We start from the raw sequence: 16,295 nt of genomic DNA on the forward strand, positions 1-16,295 counted from the left end.
CACTCTGTAGGTTTCTGTGAATGCTGCTCTTCCACAACAAACCAGGAAAATCTGTTTACTAGCCTCTTTGCCAGACTTTACCTGTTATTACCATCCATATCAACCGCATACATTTGACTGAGTTTGGAAGCCTGCTTTTTTTGTGTGTGTGATTAGTAGAAAGCTTAGTGCTTTCATACCAAAAAGGGCATTACTTTTTTTCAGGAGCAGAGCCCAAGAGAGAAGAAAAGTTAAACGAAAGATGTCAGTGTTCACTTCTCTATTCACATAGAAACCTCTGAAAGGTTTCTACCCGAGAAACACATGGATAAACCCTGTATCTTAAGAGATGGGACATTTTTATGGATGATTATGCTTGAGAATAAGAAACCTCTCTAGGGTTGAGTTACAGGCTGCCTGTTTCTCTGGCTGTCTTATTTTTTGTGTCTTCTAGTCTGTTTGGCTCAGTAAGACGCAGGGCAAGTTTAGATTGGATATAAGGAGGAAATTCTTTACTGTTAGCGTGGTGGGGCACTGGAATGGGTTTCCCAGGAAGGTTGTGAGTGCTCCATCCCTGGCAGCGTTCAAGGCCAGGTTGGGCAGAGCCTAGGGTGACATGGTTTAGTGTGAGGTGTCCCTGCCCATGGCAGGGGGGATGAAACTAGATGATCTTAAGGTCCTTTTCAACCCTAACTATTCTATGATTCTATGATTCATGTGACAGAAACTGTTTTATGTTAAACTGCCTCAAATATCCACTTCTATTCATGTGCCAGTTTAATTTGCCAAATATCTTCTTGCCTTCCAGTTCTTTGGTGTTTGTATTCCTAGGAGTAGCAACTTCATGTACCTTTTATATAACATAAGCAGACAGTGAAATTCTCTGCACACTTGTAAAGTAGGCTGTGCATGAATGGTATGAATAATCTTTAAATTTGCGTTTGGAGTATTTTGGTGCATGTTAACAAACCTCCTAATAAAAACAGTAAGTTTGAATTATTTGCAATAGGAGAGGCCTGCTTTTTCTTTTCACTTCTTATATCTGAGAAGAGAACAGTGAAAAGTTTTCCTGGTCATTTTGTCCTGGTATTGGACATTGCCTGTTTGAGGATGACCATGGTAATGGGAACCATGTGCAATCACATTTTCTGCTGCAATTGTAATTGGGTGTTCATTTTTTCCCCATATTACAAAGACAAGTTACTGTGATACAAATAAGGCATCTACGGTTAGATAAAGCAAAATGGCATTAAAAATATCTCTGGGTTACATTTTGATGTAACATTTGATGTTACATTTTGATGTAATCCAGATGTGTCTATTACATGTTCTCACTATTTTAGAAACTGGCACTGAAGGCAAAAATAGAGATATATAAAATTCAGCTTTCCTTTTGATGTTTCTTTTAATGAGTTGACCCGTTTCATGGCATTCACTGGTATTTGTTGTACTGTGGTAGATACTGTTCTGTATTTTTAACTTGCTGCTTCTAACTGTTCTTGTTTATAAAACATTTTATATTTATAACCAAATAGGCACAGCTTCTAAATATTGTGAGTAGCAGCACATGGAAAGGAAGGATGGCTTCTCTTTCCTCTTCATATTCCTTTGCCTTCTCTCCTTGCTAATCCGCAACAACAAAAATTTAGCATTTCTTCCCATAAATTCAATTTGGAAGAGGAAAGCTTATTAAAATAAATATAGTGAGGGAAGATATAGTTGTTTTGGCTTAAGCTGCAGCTGTAACAAACTTACCATTTGTAGTAGCTGGACCTTACATCTTTGAGTTTTATTTCTGGAAAGTGTCACTGCCATGTGTATTTCAAATGTATTCTAATGCTTCACATTTCCTTAAAATGAAAGCTTTATCATGAGTGATCATAGTGGATTACTTTATTTCTCAGAAGCTCTTGGCTTCTTGACATTCAAAAAAAATCTTATTCTCTTTTTTTGTGGATTTTAGGATTTTTGATTTATGACTGAACATTGCTGTCTAAATGAATTGTGGAAGTTCACTCAGGGAAAGTTATAGTTACTTACAGAAAGCAAGTTGGTTCCAGAAAGAATGTTTCAAATACGTTAACTGCTTGCCACTCTAACAGTCACCTTAAGGACAGAAAAGATTTAGAACATTGGACATTTTACTTGCATTTGCCATTCACATTAATGTTTGGATGCGTGAACCAGAAAATATTAATAATGGGTTAATATTTTAAAGCAGGACCACACAGAATTAATGGGTGATAAAAGCATAAAGTCATTTAGAATTAAGTAACTTCTTTATTGCAAGGATAAAACAGATATTCTCTTGTGATGGCTTAATACTTCACAAAACAAGAATCTGAACTGACTCTGAATTGAAGGAAGTGGCTCTGAGAGTAGTAGGGAATCTTACCACCCAAATATTATGAGCCTCAGAGCTGTTATTTCTGCTTTAACTTGATATTTAAGAGCAACATTTTCTAGGAGAAGCTGTTCTTTCTTTTAATGTAAATAGTGTAAGCTAGAGACAGGTTTTTGAGATAAACCTAGTCTGTAACCAAACTGGCAGAACTGTTTTGTCCACAGATCATACCATGGAAAGTGCAGGAGGGGAGAGGAGAAGCATTGAGACATGACCCATATACTTAGTTTTATGGAGTTGAAGAGTGCACATCTTCAATTCAACTAATAGAATTAACTATGGATTGTATGTTACAGAACTCCTGTTTGTATGAAGTGCATAACCATGTCATTGTCTTTTTCATAAAGCTTGTAGTAATTAAATGTGTGTTTACTACTTGTGGGATGAGACTGTCACAGGTAATCATGTGACTGTCAACAGCTAATCATAGCAGTCTTCACCAAACAGAAAATTTACATGCTTTTACCCTACCTAAAGAGGAAAGAGAAGCTTTCCTTGCTGGTGCTGGTAACCAAGCACAGCTTGAGGTTGTTAAAACCAGGATTATATTCTACTTGTCTCTGCAGCAGGTCCACGCTCAGAGAAGCAGGGGTTGGAGGTGCATCCTGCTGTAACAGCAGAGGTGCTCTTCAGTGCTCAGCACAGCACACACAAACAGCAATAACAAGAAAGTGAAGGTTTCCGAACCAGCATGCTGCTGTTTTTCCTGTTTTCTCATAACTGTCATGTTATGGAGCAAAGTGAGTTATGTAGTAGTGAACACTTCTCAGAAAAGGAATTAGCAAGACAAATGCAAATTATGTTTTCATGTTTTCTTTTAAGAGACTCTGGATGAAGATTGCAAACAGCAGTGTGATGAGAGAGATAAGCTTGATAAGGCAATATGGACCAAACTTTTATAATGACAGAAAATACAGTCCTACTTCTTAGCATGACAAATACATTACAGCAATTTTAATATCTATCCTGTGCTATAAAGGAAGCAGTTCCCCATGAATTAGCTAGATCTTTCTCTTAGCATTTTGTATTGTGTATTTGTCCATTGTGTATTAGGAATTTACAGCAATGCTGTTTTCCTTTTCATTTGATTATGCCTTACATGGGCACAGTGATTTAATTCTGTCTTTGGCCAACTCAAATTCTGCCAAGTTTCTATGAGGAAAACCTTACTGAAGTTGAAGCCAAAATTCTCCCAGTTTAATATTTTAGTTGCAATCATGTGCAATGCTACTTCTTTAGACACTGAAGGAGCCTATTTCTAAATCTGTGAATGCTTCCCAAAGCAGGGCTTCAAATAACGGATCAATGTACCTCAAGACTTTGTTCAGAAATGAGGTTACATACTTCCCTTGCAGAAAAGAAATGTCTTGTCAGAATAAGTGCAGAACTGGCAGGTCTCACAAAATAAAGCTCCTCTAGAGCAACCACAGTATTTCAGTAGAGCTGGAAATGCACAGAAGATCATGTTCCAAGTGCCAGGAAGATTTCGGTTTCCCCTACAAACATAACTTAGTTGTGATTAAATGCAACAGATGTAAATAAAATACCTTTGTAGTTGTATGTCTTTTAGCAGTGTTCAGTTATGCCATTTTATAATTATATTCCATAGACTTCATTTTCATGCCTTCCCATCTGTGCTATGGCTCTTCCAATAATGTCTGATTGTGTCCAATAGTGTCTGATGTCACTGTGCTTTTCAGTATTTACCTTTAATGTAGTCTAGATACAGAGGTGCTCTAGCATTAGCTTGAGATTTCAACAATTTAGCTTTCTCATTTCTGACATGTGGTTTGCTTTTTCTTCTTACTCAACACTGCTTATCTAAGTGACGCTACTTCACTACTTAGTCTTTTACTTGTGTTTTTTAATATTTAGTGATCCCCTCTGCCCCCCCAAATATTTGTTTTTATTTTCTCCCTTGCATATATATGTATCATCCTATGCATTTTCCAAGTGAGACTCTGCCAGCTCATAGATGTATGTGCCAAGATTTCAAGAATGATCAGAATTTAAATAGATAGGGGCCTGCCTTAGAAACTGTTAGGATCACTAGTAGTCATGAAAAAATTGCTATTTCAGATCACAGCAATTTAAGCTATATGTACTTCATAGCTTTTGAACAAAATAAATATAGGAAAAAATATTGTCAAGACCTTAAAGCAGAAACTGCATATGGATACTGATGTAGCTGAACTCAGAAAGGCAGGTACGTAGCTGCACTTCTCTATTTTTTGTAGTCTGCAAATGAACTCCTTTATTGTCCATCATATGTCTTCCAAATCTGTAATGAAATCTGTAGCCTTCTTATGCTTGGAACATAAGCTGAGCTACAGTACAGCTTTGTATCCATTGTGGTCACCCTACTGAGCTGAGTGCATTCAGACACCTGAGGCTATGGTCAGCGGGAGAATTTCTGAACACTGGTGAATATAGTAACCAAATAGAATACTTGAAACAAAAGTGTGATTTATATGTAGTTTATATGTTTATAGCATTAATTGGGGAAATGAAAGTTAGATTGTTTCTATCATCATAACAATATTGTAATTATGCGCATGATGAATTTCTCCTTGCCAGAAGACAATCCACAAGAAGAAAAGCCTTTCTTGTAAGAGATCCCTGTATATTTGAATTATGTACCTGCACATATGTATTTTTGTATGGCATATAAACATCAACTTCACTGATTCTGACAAAAAAATAAAGCCGTGTCTCATATTAGCGCCATTTCTTCAATCTACCTTAACTTAAGTAAGGGAAAGAGCTTGTATATGTTGTTTGCCTAATTTATTATGATTTCTTTGAATTATTTGTGCAGCAAAAAGACGTTTAGAAGGGAATACCCAGGAAATGTCACGGGCCAACAGCTTCACTGATGACATTGACCTTGTATCAGAAGAGTCTCCGCTGTCAGCTGTATCTGATGTGACACAGTAAGTGGAACAACAGTTTTTTAATTGATAATATAAATGCTTAATTACAATGAAACAGACATGTCACTGATTAGAAATATTTTTTGCTGGCTGCACTTGAAATGATTGAGTTTGCTTTTATTTAACTCTGTGAATATTTTGACAAAATACAAGTTTAGCTTTAAGTTTATTTGGAAGTAGTAAGATACTTGGAAAGAGAATTCCTGTGCAACAAATGGCTTGCAGTCTTGGTGTCTTAGTTCAACTTTTTAAGCAGCTGACACAGTTCCTGAAATTGAGTTTTACAGGTAGGCTTATACTTTGTAGAATTCTAAATCAGTTTGAGCTCTAAAGCACCCCTAATGGGAATATTTTATGTGTTGATTGGAAACATAAATGAAGTTGTAATTTTAGATACAGCCTGAAAATAGAAAGGCTACACTATGTGTAATATTTTGATAAAGTAGGCACATTTGCAAGGAAATGGTGTTACAGAAATATGAAAGTAGAATTATTAAGGAGATGATGAAGGTGTCTGGATTGACCAGGACAGAAAAAACCCAGTATCAGTACCCTACAACTGTTTGCATTATTTCTAATGTTGCTTGTATTTGCTATAGCAAATGTCTTTTTCTTGAAATAAGCATAGTAGTATCTTTGTGTAGGACATCCTGTATTTTGACAGGATCTTGAGTAACCTTCATGCTTTTGTCCTGTAATGTACAATTCCAGTTAGGGACAGGTATTCTAGAGTAAATTTCAAGCATGAAGCAGAGCATAAAGCAAGGCCTGGATAGACCAAAGCATCCTAGTATCATACTAATGCTTTGTCTTACATGCAGAAACTGATACAAACAATGCTGGTGAGTAGAATTCGAGTTAGTAATGATATAAGGCATAAAGGTGGCACAGCTGGCACAAGCTCATGAGAGTCTAACTAGTCATTTGGATGTTATGTTAATGTTGGTGAAAATCTCATGCTTGAAGAGAAAATATGAAATTGTCATTGGAAAAACCCTTTGGTAAATATCTGAAATTGAAAAGAAGAAGAGAAATTATTGCTTGCCTTAGGATACGGAAAAATATAGACAACGGTGTTCAGGATGAACTTAAAAGCTATATGATTCAAGTTTATAGTGTGATTGTTTTTTAAGATGTTTCTTTTCACATGATATGGGGTTTACTTTGTGTTCAACAGAGGAACTCATACAGATGATGTGTCTACTAAATCTATAAACTCTAATATGCTTTTATACAAGATATGCTTGTGCTTGCGTTTTCCCAACATGCTGTATTTTTGACTTTCTTTCAAATCAGAGAATTATGAATAGTTTCATTCAAATTGGTCCTTTTTTTTTCTAGCTCATATTAGAGTTTAAGTGCATTTCTGTCTTGTCTGGAAAGTAAGAAAAAGGAATAGTGGAAAGCTAACCAAATACACAAGTGAAGAAAAAATATAAATATGGAGAATATTTGAAGTAATATGCTTTTTATATGTATACAGTTTAAAGTAATATACCATCCAAGCCATTAATTTCTCTTGATGTTGATGTCAGGTACATATAAACAGAATGATATTGTAGCTAGCTATTGCCAAATTAATGATTATTACATTCTAAGACCCACTGCATATCATATATGCATGAAGTTTAGCTTCTGAATATCTGTAATTAACTTCAAAGGTATAGAAAATATGAGGTCAAAAGTTACAGATGTAATATAAAGTTATAAAGCTACTATGTGAAAACAAAGACAAAACACTCTTTCGTGTAATTTCATGCTTCTGAAGTCAGGCGTGCCAGTTTTTGCCTTTGTCAGTGATAATCTCATTGTGTAATTCTATTTAGTAGGATGCATTCATTTTAGAATTGTCTTTATTTTTGTGTAGAAATGTAGTATTTCATTACTCAAGTTGTGAATTTCGTTGGACAAGCAGGGAATAGGATGTGTTTCTGGTTCTTGACTTTAAACTGCTATATGACCAATAAGATATTAACATTGTATTTTCCTGATTTGCATATGTTTTCTACATGAATATTAGACATACTTAGCATGATTATTTGTCTTGCCTTTTAGCAGAAGTTTAAGCAGGTAAGTCTTAATGTGTGCTACGCTTGCTTCGGTGCGTCAGCTTTCCAAAATAGCACGGCTTTTGCTTTGCACTTAGTAACATATTCCCTACACTTGTGTGTCTTGGAATTTGTGATAGGAAAATATACATATATTTCCCTTTCCTTCCCTCCTCCCCCCTGCCCCCCCCCCTTAAAAGTTCAATTTTTATTTTGCTTGTTTACCTGGTTAGAATAAGCAGCTATTGTGTTAATTCGCATAGATGTTGCTCTGGAGTTATGTGTCCATTAGGTTGCCCATCTCCTCACCCCTCCTTTGGCGTGAACTACATAATGGAAAGTGGTTAACTCATTTGGGAATAACATGCATTTGATAACTGGTGCAACGAATCTTCACCCTAGAGTCACTAGGTCAACAAATAAGACAAAAAAATTTTCAAAGAAAGAGTAGTATTCAGTCAAAGGTGTGTGTATATATGCAATGAACCTTCTCAGTTTGCAAAGTGAGAGAAAACATGGCTTTCACATAACAGTTAATGATAGTATGCTATGATGATGACAGTTTCACAGGGAACACTTGTTTGTGAACTCAAGCATGGCTTTGTCAAGCTGCCAAAAGGCAAAGTTTTCCTTGCCTTCAACAAGCATTATGAGTGTTACAAAATCAATCTTACAGTATACCTTTACTCCAAAGCCAGCAACTGGTAATTTTTTAAACTTTGTAAGCTGCTATGTTGATAATTATACATGACAGGTCAGGTCTACAGCTAATGTTCTGAGGGTGGTTTTTTTCTGTAATGTGAACAGTAGATTCTTCTGAAATCCTCTCTGCCATACAGATGATAGGAGGGATGTGCTCTGATGCAGTAATCTTTACTTTTGGTCATACTCTCTTGAAAACTCCCTTTGGTGTGTAGTAGGCAGATAATGTCTGAAGAGAACAGAGTTCTTACCCTTTACCCTTGCTACCTGTTGCATCAATCTGCACATGTGCATTAGTCTTGTAGTGACTAAAGTGGTTGCTTGGCAAAAGCTATCAGTCTGTTTGGAAACTGGTGATACTAAATTAAGAAATGTATTAAAATGTATTGTCTTGAGTAAAAGCAAACCTGTTCAGTTGGATGCAACGCTGCCCAGGTTTCAGTGCTAAATCGATCCAGTATTGGACTTCTGATGGTAGTGATTCATGCAAGCTTAGAGAAGGTATGCTGTTCTGGTAGAAGGTGGTGGAAGGTGTCAGTAAAACCAAAACCAGTATCGAGCTTTCAAATTGAGCTCATGATACCTTTCTGTAGAAATACAGCTATCAAGGATTCTTTAAATAGCTTTAAGTGTGTTTGTTTCCAGTGATCTGGGCAAAATATGTGAACAAATGCAGCCTCCTGAAGTAGAGAACAAAATCATCACATTCAATATATAATTCTGTGGTTGTCTGAAGTTCTTGCTGACTCTATCTGGCTCAGGTTCTTGGGTGTAAAAGTCTCACATGCCTGCTGAACTGAGTGGCGCTGTGTTATTTCATACTGACTGCTTCTGAGAGTCCAAATTTGAATAAGAATGATGTTGCTACAGTCTAATCAAATCTGGCAGACAGAATAAATATGTTAATATCAGTCACTTGAGTAGTTGTTTTGAACAATAAATACTTAAACTGCCTTATTGCCTGATGTATTTTTTGAATTCTCTGCTGAGCAGTCAGAAGATGACTTCATCAGTGCATGAAGAAACTGTGCTTTTTCTCCCATCCATTGTTGGCAGGACAGTTTTATCTGTCTGATGCAACCTAATATGTATCACAAGGTCTTAGAGGAAAAAAGCTGATGCTATTTGCAGTCTGTAAGCTGTGATCTTATTAATTCTTTAACTGTGTCTGTAAGCAACAAAAGTGCAAATAAAACCTCTCAAAGTGCATAGAAATTTGGTTAAGTGGCAAAAGGAAAAAAGGAAGATAAATACGCACCAGAATTAGAACAGGGACAAAGCACACTGGATTTTTGATCTTTCTTCTTAGTCTGAACATTTAAGGCCAGCCACTCCCAACAGCTCGTTCAAACCAGAAATTATAATTGTGCTTTACCTGTGTTAAGTGATACAGGCTTTGGGGATGGGTATGTGGCTTGGTTGACAAGCAAGAATGTGAAGGTCCTTGAATGTGTCCAGAAGAAGGCAACAAAACTGGTGAAAGGGCTGGAGAGCTTGTCCTGCAAGGAGCAGCTAAGGACTTTGGGCTCATCTGGTTTGAAGATAGGGAGGTTGAGGGGCAACCTGAGGAGGGGAAGTAGAGAGGGAAGTGCTGGTCTCTTCTCCCTGGGATCCAGTAAAAGGACTCATGGGAACAGTTCAAAGCTGTGCCAGGGGAGGTTTAGATGTGACATTAGGAATAATTTCTTTACCAAGAAGGTGGTCAAACACTGAACAGGCTTCTTAGAGAGGTGGTCAATTCCCCAACCCTGTCAGAGTTCAAGAGGCATTTGGACAATGCCCTTAATACCATGCTTTGATTTGGTCAGCCCTGAAGTGGTCAGGCAGTTGGACCAGATGGTCACTGTAGGTCCCTTCAACTGGAACAGTTCTCTTCAACTACAAGTCCTGTTGACCACCACTAACGTACTCTTGCAGTATCAAAACCCACTCTTGAGGAAGAATTAAAAAGAATAGCATTGTTCCTATGCTAAATTGTGCAGATGGTGTTTGTCTTTTCCTGGATTATTTCTGCTTTCACTGGATCTTTGCAAGAGTAAAGGTGATCATAACTTTAAGCCTTAATTTATTTTATCTCCAGCTGGTCCTATTGTTATGCAGATTGTGATGACAACAACCTTTGGCCGAGAAAATATTTTTTTGTCACGCACGCAGATTTAACCTTCCAGCAGGAAAGAGAGTCTGGCCAGTAGACTCTATTGAAAGATTACACCAACCTGGTCCCAGACAGCACAGTCTCAGGAAAAATATACACAACACCAGCTTCAGAGGCAGACATCCTGTTTTTGTTTTTCAGAGTTCTGTGGTTTAAAGCTGTGGTGTTCAAACCTCTGTAGACTGTAAGGAAAAGCAAAAGTTAGAAATTCAATATGTCAGCATGCTTAAGCAACTGCGGTTGAGTATTCATTTTGTAGCTCACTAAGGTCACATAAAGGTAAATGTCAGTTGGTCTCTTAGCAGAAATCAGTGTAATTCTGCAGTTCAGCAGTCATCACATCAGCTCTCTTGGGAGGAAACCTTTAGAAGGTGAGATCCACATACAATGACCATCGTTAGTGGTAATTGCCGTCAGCTGAACAGCTGTAGTAATAACTCTTCAGCTGGAACAGGCTGCCAGGGAAGCAATAGCTACACCTGCTCCCCACGGGAAAGTGGGCTCTGAATTACTTTTCATAGATTGAGAACCAGACCAACAGTTGCTCCTCTATCTGGGGCCCTGTCCACAACAGAGTCAAATCATGTTAAGGAACTGTGGGTGTAATACAATTCTATGCAAAAGTTTAGAAAGCATTTACATACTTCTGCTACATTCCTATGTATTAATCTATGTGTAATGTGGCTGCGAAAATGGCTCACTATATCAGTTTGAGGTCTTAAAACAGTGTAATAGAAGTATAGAGATCTCAATGTGGAAGCAACCAGATATCCACCATTCCCATCTCCAATTTTTTCTTTCAAGTTCAGAGTAGGAGAAACAGCTTTTAGATCATACGAGGGAGATCTTATCTGCAAAATGATCAGCAAAACAGCCCAGCATTACTATGTGGTTATTGCACAATCAAAGGAAGTGGGAATATCTGCTTAAAAAAAAAAGGGGGGGGGGGGGGGGGAGAGGAAATGACTGTTCCCATAAACTATATAAGAACCCTGAAGGGGGGGAGGTGAAAAGGTAGATCTGAGATAAGGCAATGTCTACAAAACCTTAAGGCCTGCAATGTAGCACTTCGTTCTAACAGGGAAAACGAGACTCTAAGGGCACGGATGACTGAATGCCATCCTGATACAAAAAGGGTATCAAAATTTAATCTTCAGTGAAGCCAGAACCTTCTGTGAGGATTAAGGTTTATTCTTGAAGAATAAAGAAGTTATTCTTATCTGTTGAAGTTTGTGCTCACCCCAGGCTGCTTGGAAGAACAGAGCACCAAGGGTGCTCCCCACTTCACCAGAACTGTGGTGTACAGAGGTTGGGGTGGGACACTTAGAAATGCTGTTCACTAAAGCGGAAAATCCCACTTGCTAAATTGTTGGCAATCCAAGCAACTATATTCAAAGGAAGATGATATGTCATGATAAGTCTTGGGCTCTAGCTTTTTTCCTCAAAAATAAGTTCAGAAACAATGTTGGGGTTTCTTTCAGCACTTGAAAAAGGGATGTTAAATGCATGTTTCGCATTATTTAAGCCTTACAGTTGTTCCCTCCATCTGTAGGTGGCAATGAAGGTTTTATCAGGGAATTTTGTGTCCTCCTTTGCATTGCTTGAAAGTCTAATAGTGCACAGCTTTTAACACAGAGCATAATTCCTGTGTTTCTATGCTTTTGGTCTATCTGTGCAAACTATTTGGATTTTATCATAATTTCCTTCTATAGCTTGTTGCTTTTAGTTTTCTTAATAAACAATTCACATTATTGCCAGCAAATCTATCACATTGAGGATCATTAGATCTAATAATTGCACAGTAATCTTGTGTAGGGTAATTGAATCTACTGAAAGCTCATTAATAACACTTTTATTCATAAGACAGTGTCACTAGGGTCCTTAACCATCAGTTAGATCTCTTTTACCACCCCTTGTGCTTTCACATCTATTATTTTCAAATACTGTTTTTCTTAATTTTTGAAAGCATGATCAGTCACTTGATGTGTCATTAAATATTGTCACAGAGCTAATATAGGTGTTGGAGAAAGTTGTGAAGCAATACTAACCATCAAGCAGCTAGTGAAGGGAAAGGTATTATAAGAGGTAACCACTCATGAGGAGCACGTTGGCCAAATGACAGCAGCAAGGTTTGTCAGAGCATAGAATATTCCTGAAGATATTTCAGTTTGCCTACCACTGCCACATTTACATTGCTTCCATATTTTTGAAACAAATATAAAATGGAGAAGGAGAGATCAAAAAGTAACAAATAGACAAACCACAGTGACAGGAAGGGGGGGAATTTATGTCTTGTTTCTACCTCTCTCATTGTGTTGTTGGCTCTTGACACTTCTTAATCCTTACTTTCAGGTACCACTAATAGTAATGATGCAACTAGGTCTGTCCACTGAACTCAAAAACATTATTAATTGCTTCAAAGAGAAATTTGTATGAGGGTCTGTCATATCTGAACTGCAAAAAGGTAAAATAGTGAAAATTCAACAGACAGTAGTAATTGCTAATCTGGTTGTATACTTATTACCATTATAAGGCCTTGTGTCAGTTACACATTTTAGTACCACCTGATTTTTTATTGTCACCTCCAATTTTTAATTTTCCTAAAGGCTCCTTCAGGATTTATTTCAGCACCCAATGTATTTTTATTACCATGGAATATGAAAGCAAGGCTGGCATTGGTATAAATTGATGCCATTATGTAGTAATTTTGCAGAGAATTTGACACTGCTGATGAGTTTTTTTGGAGGCTTTTTTGTTTGCTTGGTTGGTTTTAGTCTGAAAAGTAATTTTTCAGAGAATTTGTGCTGTTTTAAGTGAGATTTGGCCAGTGGAGGGCACTGCGCTATAACGCAATGAGAGACAGAAAGTCCCGTTTCAGTTTTCAAAATCCGATTTGTCATTTCAACAAACTTACTTATATACTTAATCTATAAGCATCCGAATTTCCCCAATGTTAAATTGGCAAGCTGCCGCACTAAGGAAAATGGTACATGTACTCGAACATCAGTTTAATGAGAAACTTAACCAACCGCTAAAGGCTCAACTTGGTATTGTGGTTCTACTTTCTTTTCTGGAAAACACACTATTGTAACAGCCCACTGAAGGTTGTCAAAATACAAGTAAGTGCATATATCATGTAGGCCTGTATGCATGAAATCGTTCAGATTTGATGGAAAAGTCTGAAATAAAAGGTTGTTTTGGAAACAGAAGCTTCTACAAAATTATTTTTTTCTTAATTATTTTTCTAGTCCTTTCACAGAATTTTAGAGTGGGGATAGACATTTTCATGAAGGGGTTGGGATGACTCTGGGATCTATGGCTGCAAATACCTGCCTTGTATAAGAAATAGTTTACGAAGAATGTCTGTGTTTTCAGATCAATGTAAAAGACTCATATTTGTGGCTGGTTTACTCAGAAATTATTATTTATTTCAATAGCAAGTTGGAGAATGGACATAAGGCAACTTTTTCATTTGTTATTGAAAAGGGTGCAAAAAGCTAGACTTTATTCCTAGTCTTCTGCATTAGCATGTTCTGTCTGTACGTGTGTGGGTGAAACTAGTAAAGGGAGCAAGCATTTTATAAGGGCTTAGTTTGGACTTCCATTAAAAATTCATATTACAATGCACATAGTTGCTTCCACCGAGCTCAATGACACTTGACAATATTGATAACAGCATTTATATGCATCTCCAATGAAACTTTGAAAGACATAACTTTAACCTATGTTCTTTGCTGAAGATGACAGTACAACTCTTCTTATCAGATTATTTCAATCTCTCATTGTTATACAAAATAGAGTCCTTGTTTTTCAATGGGGGGAGAAGAGGTGGAAAAACATGTTGATTGCACCAAAGCATCAACAGAGAACTGTGACTTTGTCTATTACTATGTCATAGCTAAAACTAAATGAGCATATATTTTCTTTTAACCTTGATCTCTTGGTTTGGCAATAGTTTAACATTTTTTTTTATGTGACTAAAATTGATGTATATGTAGCATACATATTTCAATTTTAGTAACAGGCATTTTGTTGCATCCATTTATATAAAATATATTAAGGGAAAGGAAAAGCACAGTGATAGGATTTCATGGTGTCTGCAGCTAAAATTCATGGGTGATTCCTCCTTTGCTCTAGTTCCATCCGCAAGCCACGTCACAGCATGTTTTGTATTGGCAGCATTCAACAGAAAAAATACTTTAGAAGTTGCATGCACCAGCTTGCCTTCCTTTTTCCTTCTGCAATTGCTTCCCTGGGTTGCTCCTATGACAGAAAGTAAGGGAGCCCACCTATCAAATCAAATTAAAAGCCCACTGATGCTTGTAGGGAGTATAAGCATTAGCTGGGAGAAAGAGTGGAGACAAGCTTGAGGGCATGAAAACACTATTTCACTACTTGTTTTCCTAGGAGTTCAAGTTGTGGCAGCGGCGGGGAGAGCTGAGATAGAAAACTAACCTTCTCTCCAAAGCAGGGAGTATAAATTTTACCTTAATAGTATTTTCCTGCTGTCCTTCTGAGCATTGTGTTAATATCACATCCTTGGAAACCAAAAGTCTGCCTTCTAGTTGAAAGAGTGACTGTTCATAGCTTACTTTCTTAAGCATTGTTAAGACATTATTTCTGTGTTGTTAATTGATAGGTTGTGGTGAATGGATTAGAGGAAGAAAAGAAAATTTGTTTACAGATGTGGAGAACAGTTGTGTCATTAGGGAATGCTAGTTGTGAGTGGTTTTTTTGTTATTTCATAATTAACAATATTATGGAAAAAAAGCTTTCAAAATAACCTGTAAAATAGTATATATATATAAAATCAATTAAAATGTCATCATTTCATTGACAAATTATATGATATTTGAACAAACAAACAAACAAACAAAACTAAAAAAAAAAGTTTTAAATTTATTTCTACCCAGAAATCAAATTGGGTTTTTCCTATGTTTTTAAGTCTTAATTTGATATTTACCAAGTGGTGTTGCAGTCTTGCCTAATTTGCTAATCTCTGTGCAATTTTATTCTGGAATTACTTGTAGAGTGATTTTCCTTATTGAAATATAAATAATTATTCATTACATTTAGGTAGCTTTTACAGACTTTTATAATCTACAGCATAGTCCACAATGGAGCAAGACATGCCTTCTTTCAATGCATTAAATTACACTGGAGTTCAGATTACATGACTGAGTTATTGAACCTGCTTCTATTATATGGGATGGAGTTAAGACCATGGATCATTTGTAACAGCCAAAACCACTTCCCTTGTAAAGGTTTGAATTATGTACTTTTCAAGATGTTGTATTGATTTTTAAAATATATTTCAAAGAAAAATATTACAAGAAAAAAATAAGTTATTTGGTAAAAAAAAATCCTGTATGCATCTTCATTTTATGCATTTAAAACCAATACCAATTTCATTCCTTTGGTGGACACTATGAGAGAGCTGGTCATTCAGTTGCAGCAAAAGTACAGAGCATATTTATTTCCTCCACATTGCAATTTTTTCCACTAAAATCAAATTTAGATATTTTTCAATAAGCAGGCATCTCCATCGAATAAAATGATCTTTTTGTGTATAAGGGTGTTCACAACAAAAATTAGTATTAATTTGAGAGATTATTTTATATGCTCTTATGGCTATTTCCTTGGGTAGCCCTGCCCAATTGAAGGAATGTATTCTAGGCCTGGTATTTCAATCATTTCTAATTATATATAATACTTCGTGTTTATGTAGATAACATTTTGTGTGATTTTTTTAAAACAATAATGAAATGCTTGTTGATAAAATAACATGAAATTTAGGTTAAATACTAGTTATCTCTATTTCTGTGCTTGGGAGGTAACAGACATTGCAGCCAATGTTTTGTGCTGCAACTGATGTAGTTCTGTGTTTGACCCTCTGAAGAGTGCTGATGTGTAAAAGCTGATAGATAAAAGTTTTACTTTGTTCATTTGACTACTGTGTTAACCTTGCTGTTTGGAAACTTTATTTTGTTACTTTAAGTAAATTTTAAGTTAGAGAAATTCTTTAAGACTTGGTGGTTCCTCATGGATTTCTCATCTCTGGCACTTTCACAGCT

At 36.5% G+C, this 16,295-nt stretch overlaps 1 protein-coding gene across 2 annotated transcripts in view; it reads left to right on the forward strand.

Annotated features, from left to right (window-relative positions):
• The window catches only part of LOC130608425 (potassium voltage-gated channel subfamily KQT member 1-like), a 466,916-nt gene that overhangs the window by 83,246 nt on the left and 367,375 nt on the right, over positions 1-16,295 (forward strand). For both annotated transcript variants that reach the window (XM_057426291.1, XM_057426299.1), the window contains one exon: positions 5,202-5,316. In XM_057426291.1, coding sequence (XP_057282274.1) covers positions 5,202-5,316 — 115 coding nt within the window. The remainder of the gene's footprint in view (positions 1-5,201; positions 5,317-16,295) is intronic.

The sequence above is a fragment of the Pezoporus wallicus genome, unplaced genomic scaffold (genome assembly GCF_028554395.1).
Source record: "Pezoporus wallicus isolate ANWC-B61680 ecotype Strahan unplaced genomic scaffold, APGP_CSIRO_Pwel_v1 scaffold_3294, whole genome shotgun sequence".
NCBI lineage: Eukaryota > Metazoa > Chordata > Aves > Psittaciformes > Psittacidae > Pezoporus > Pezoporus wallicus.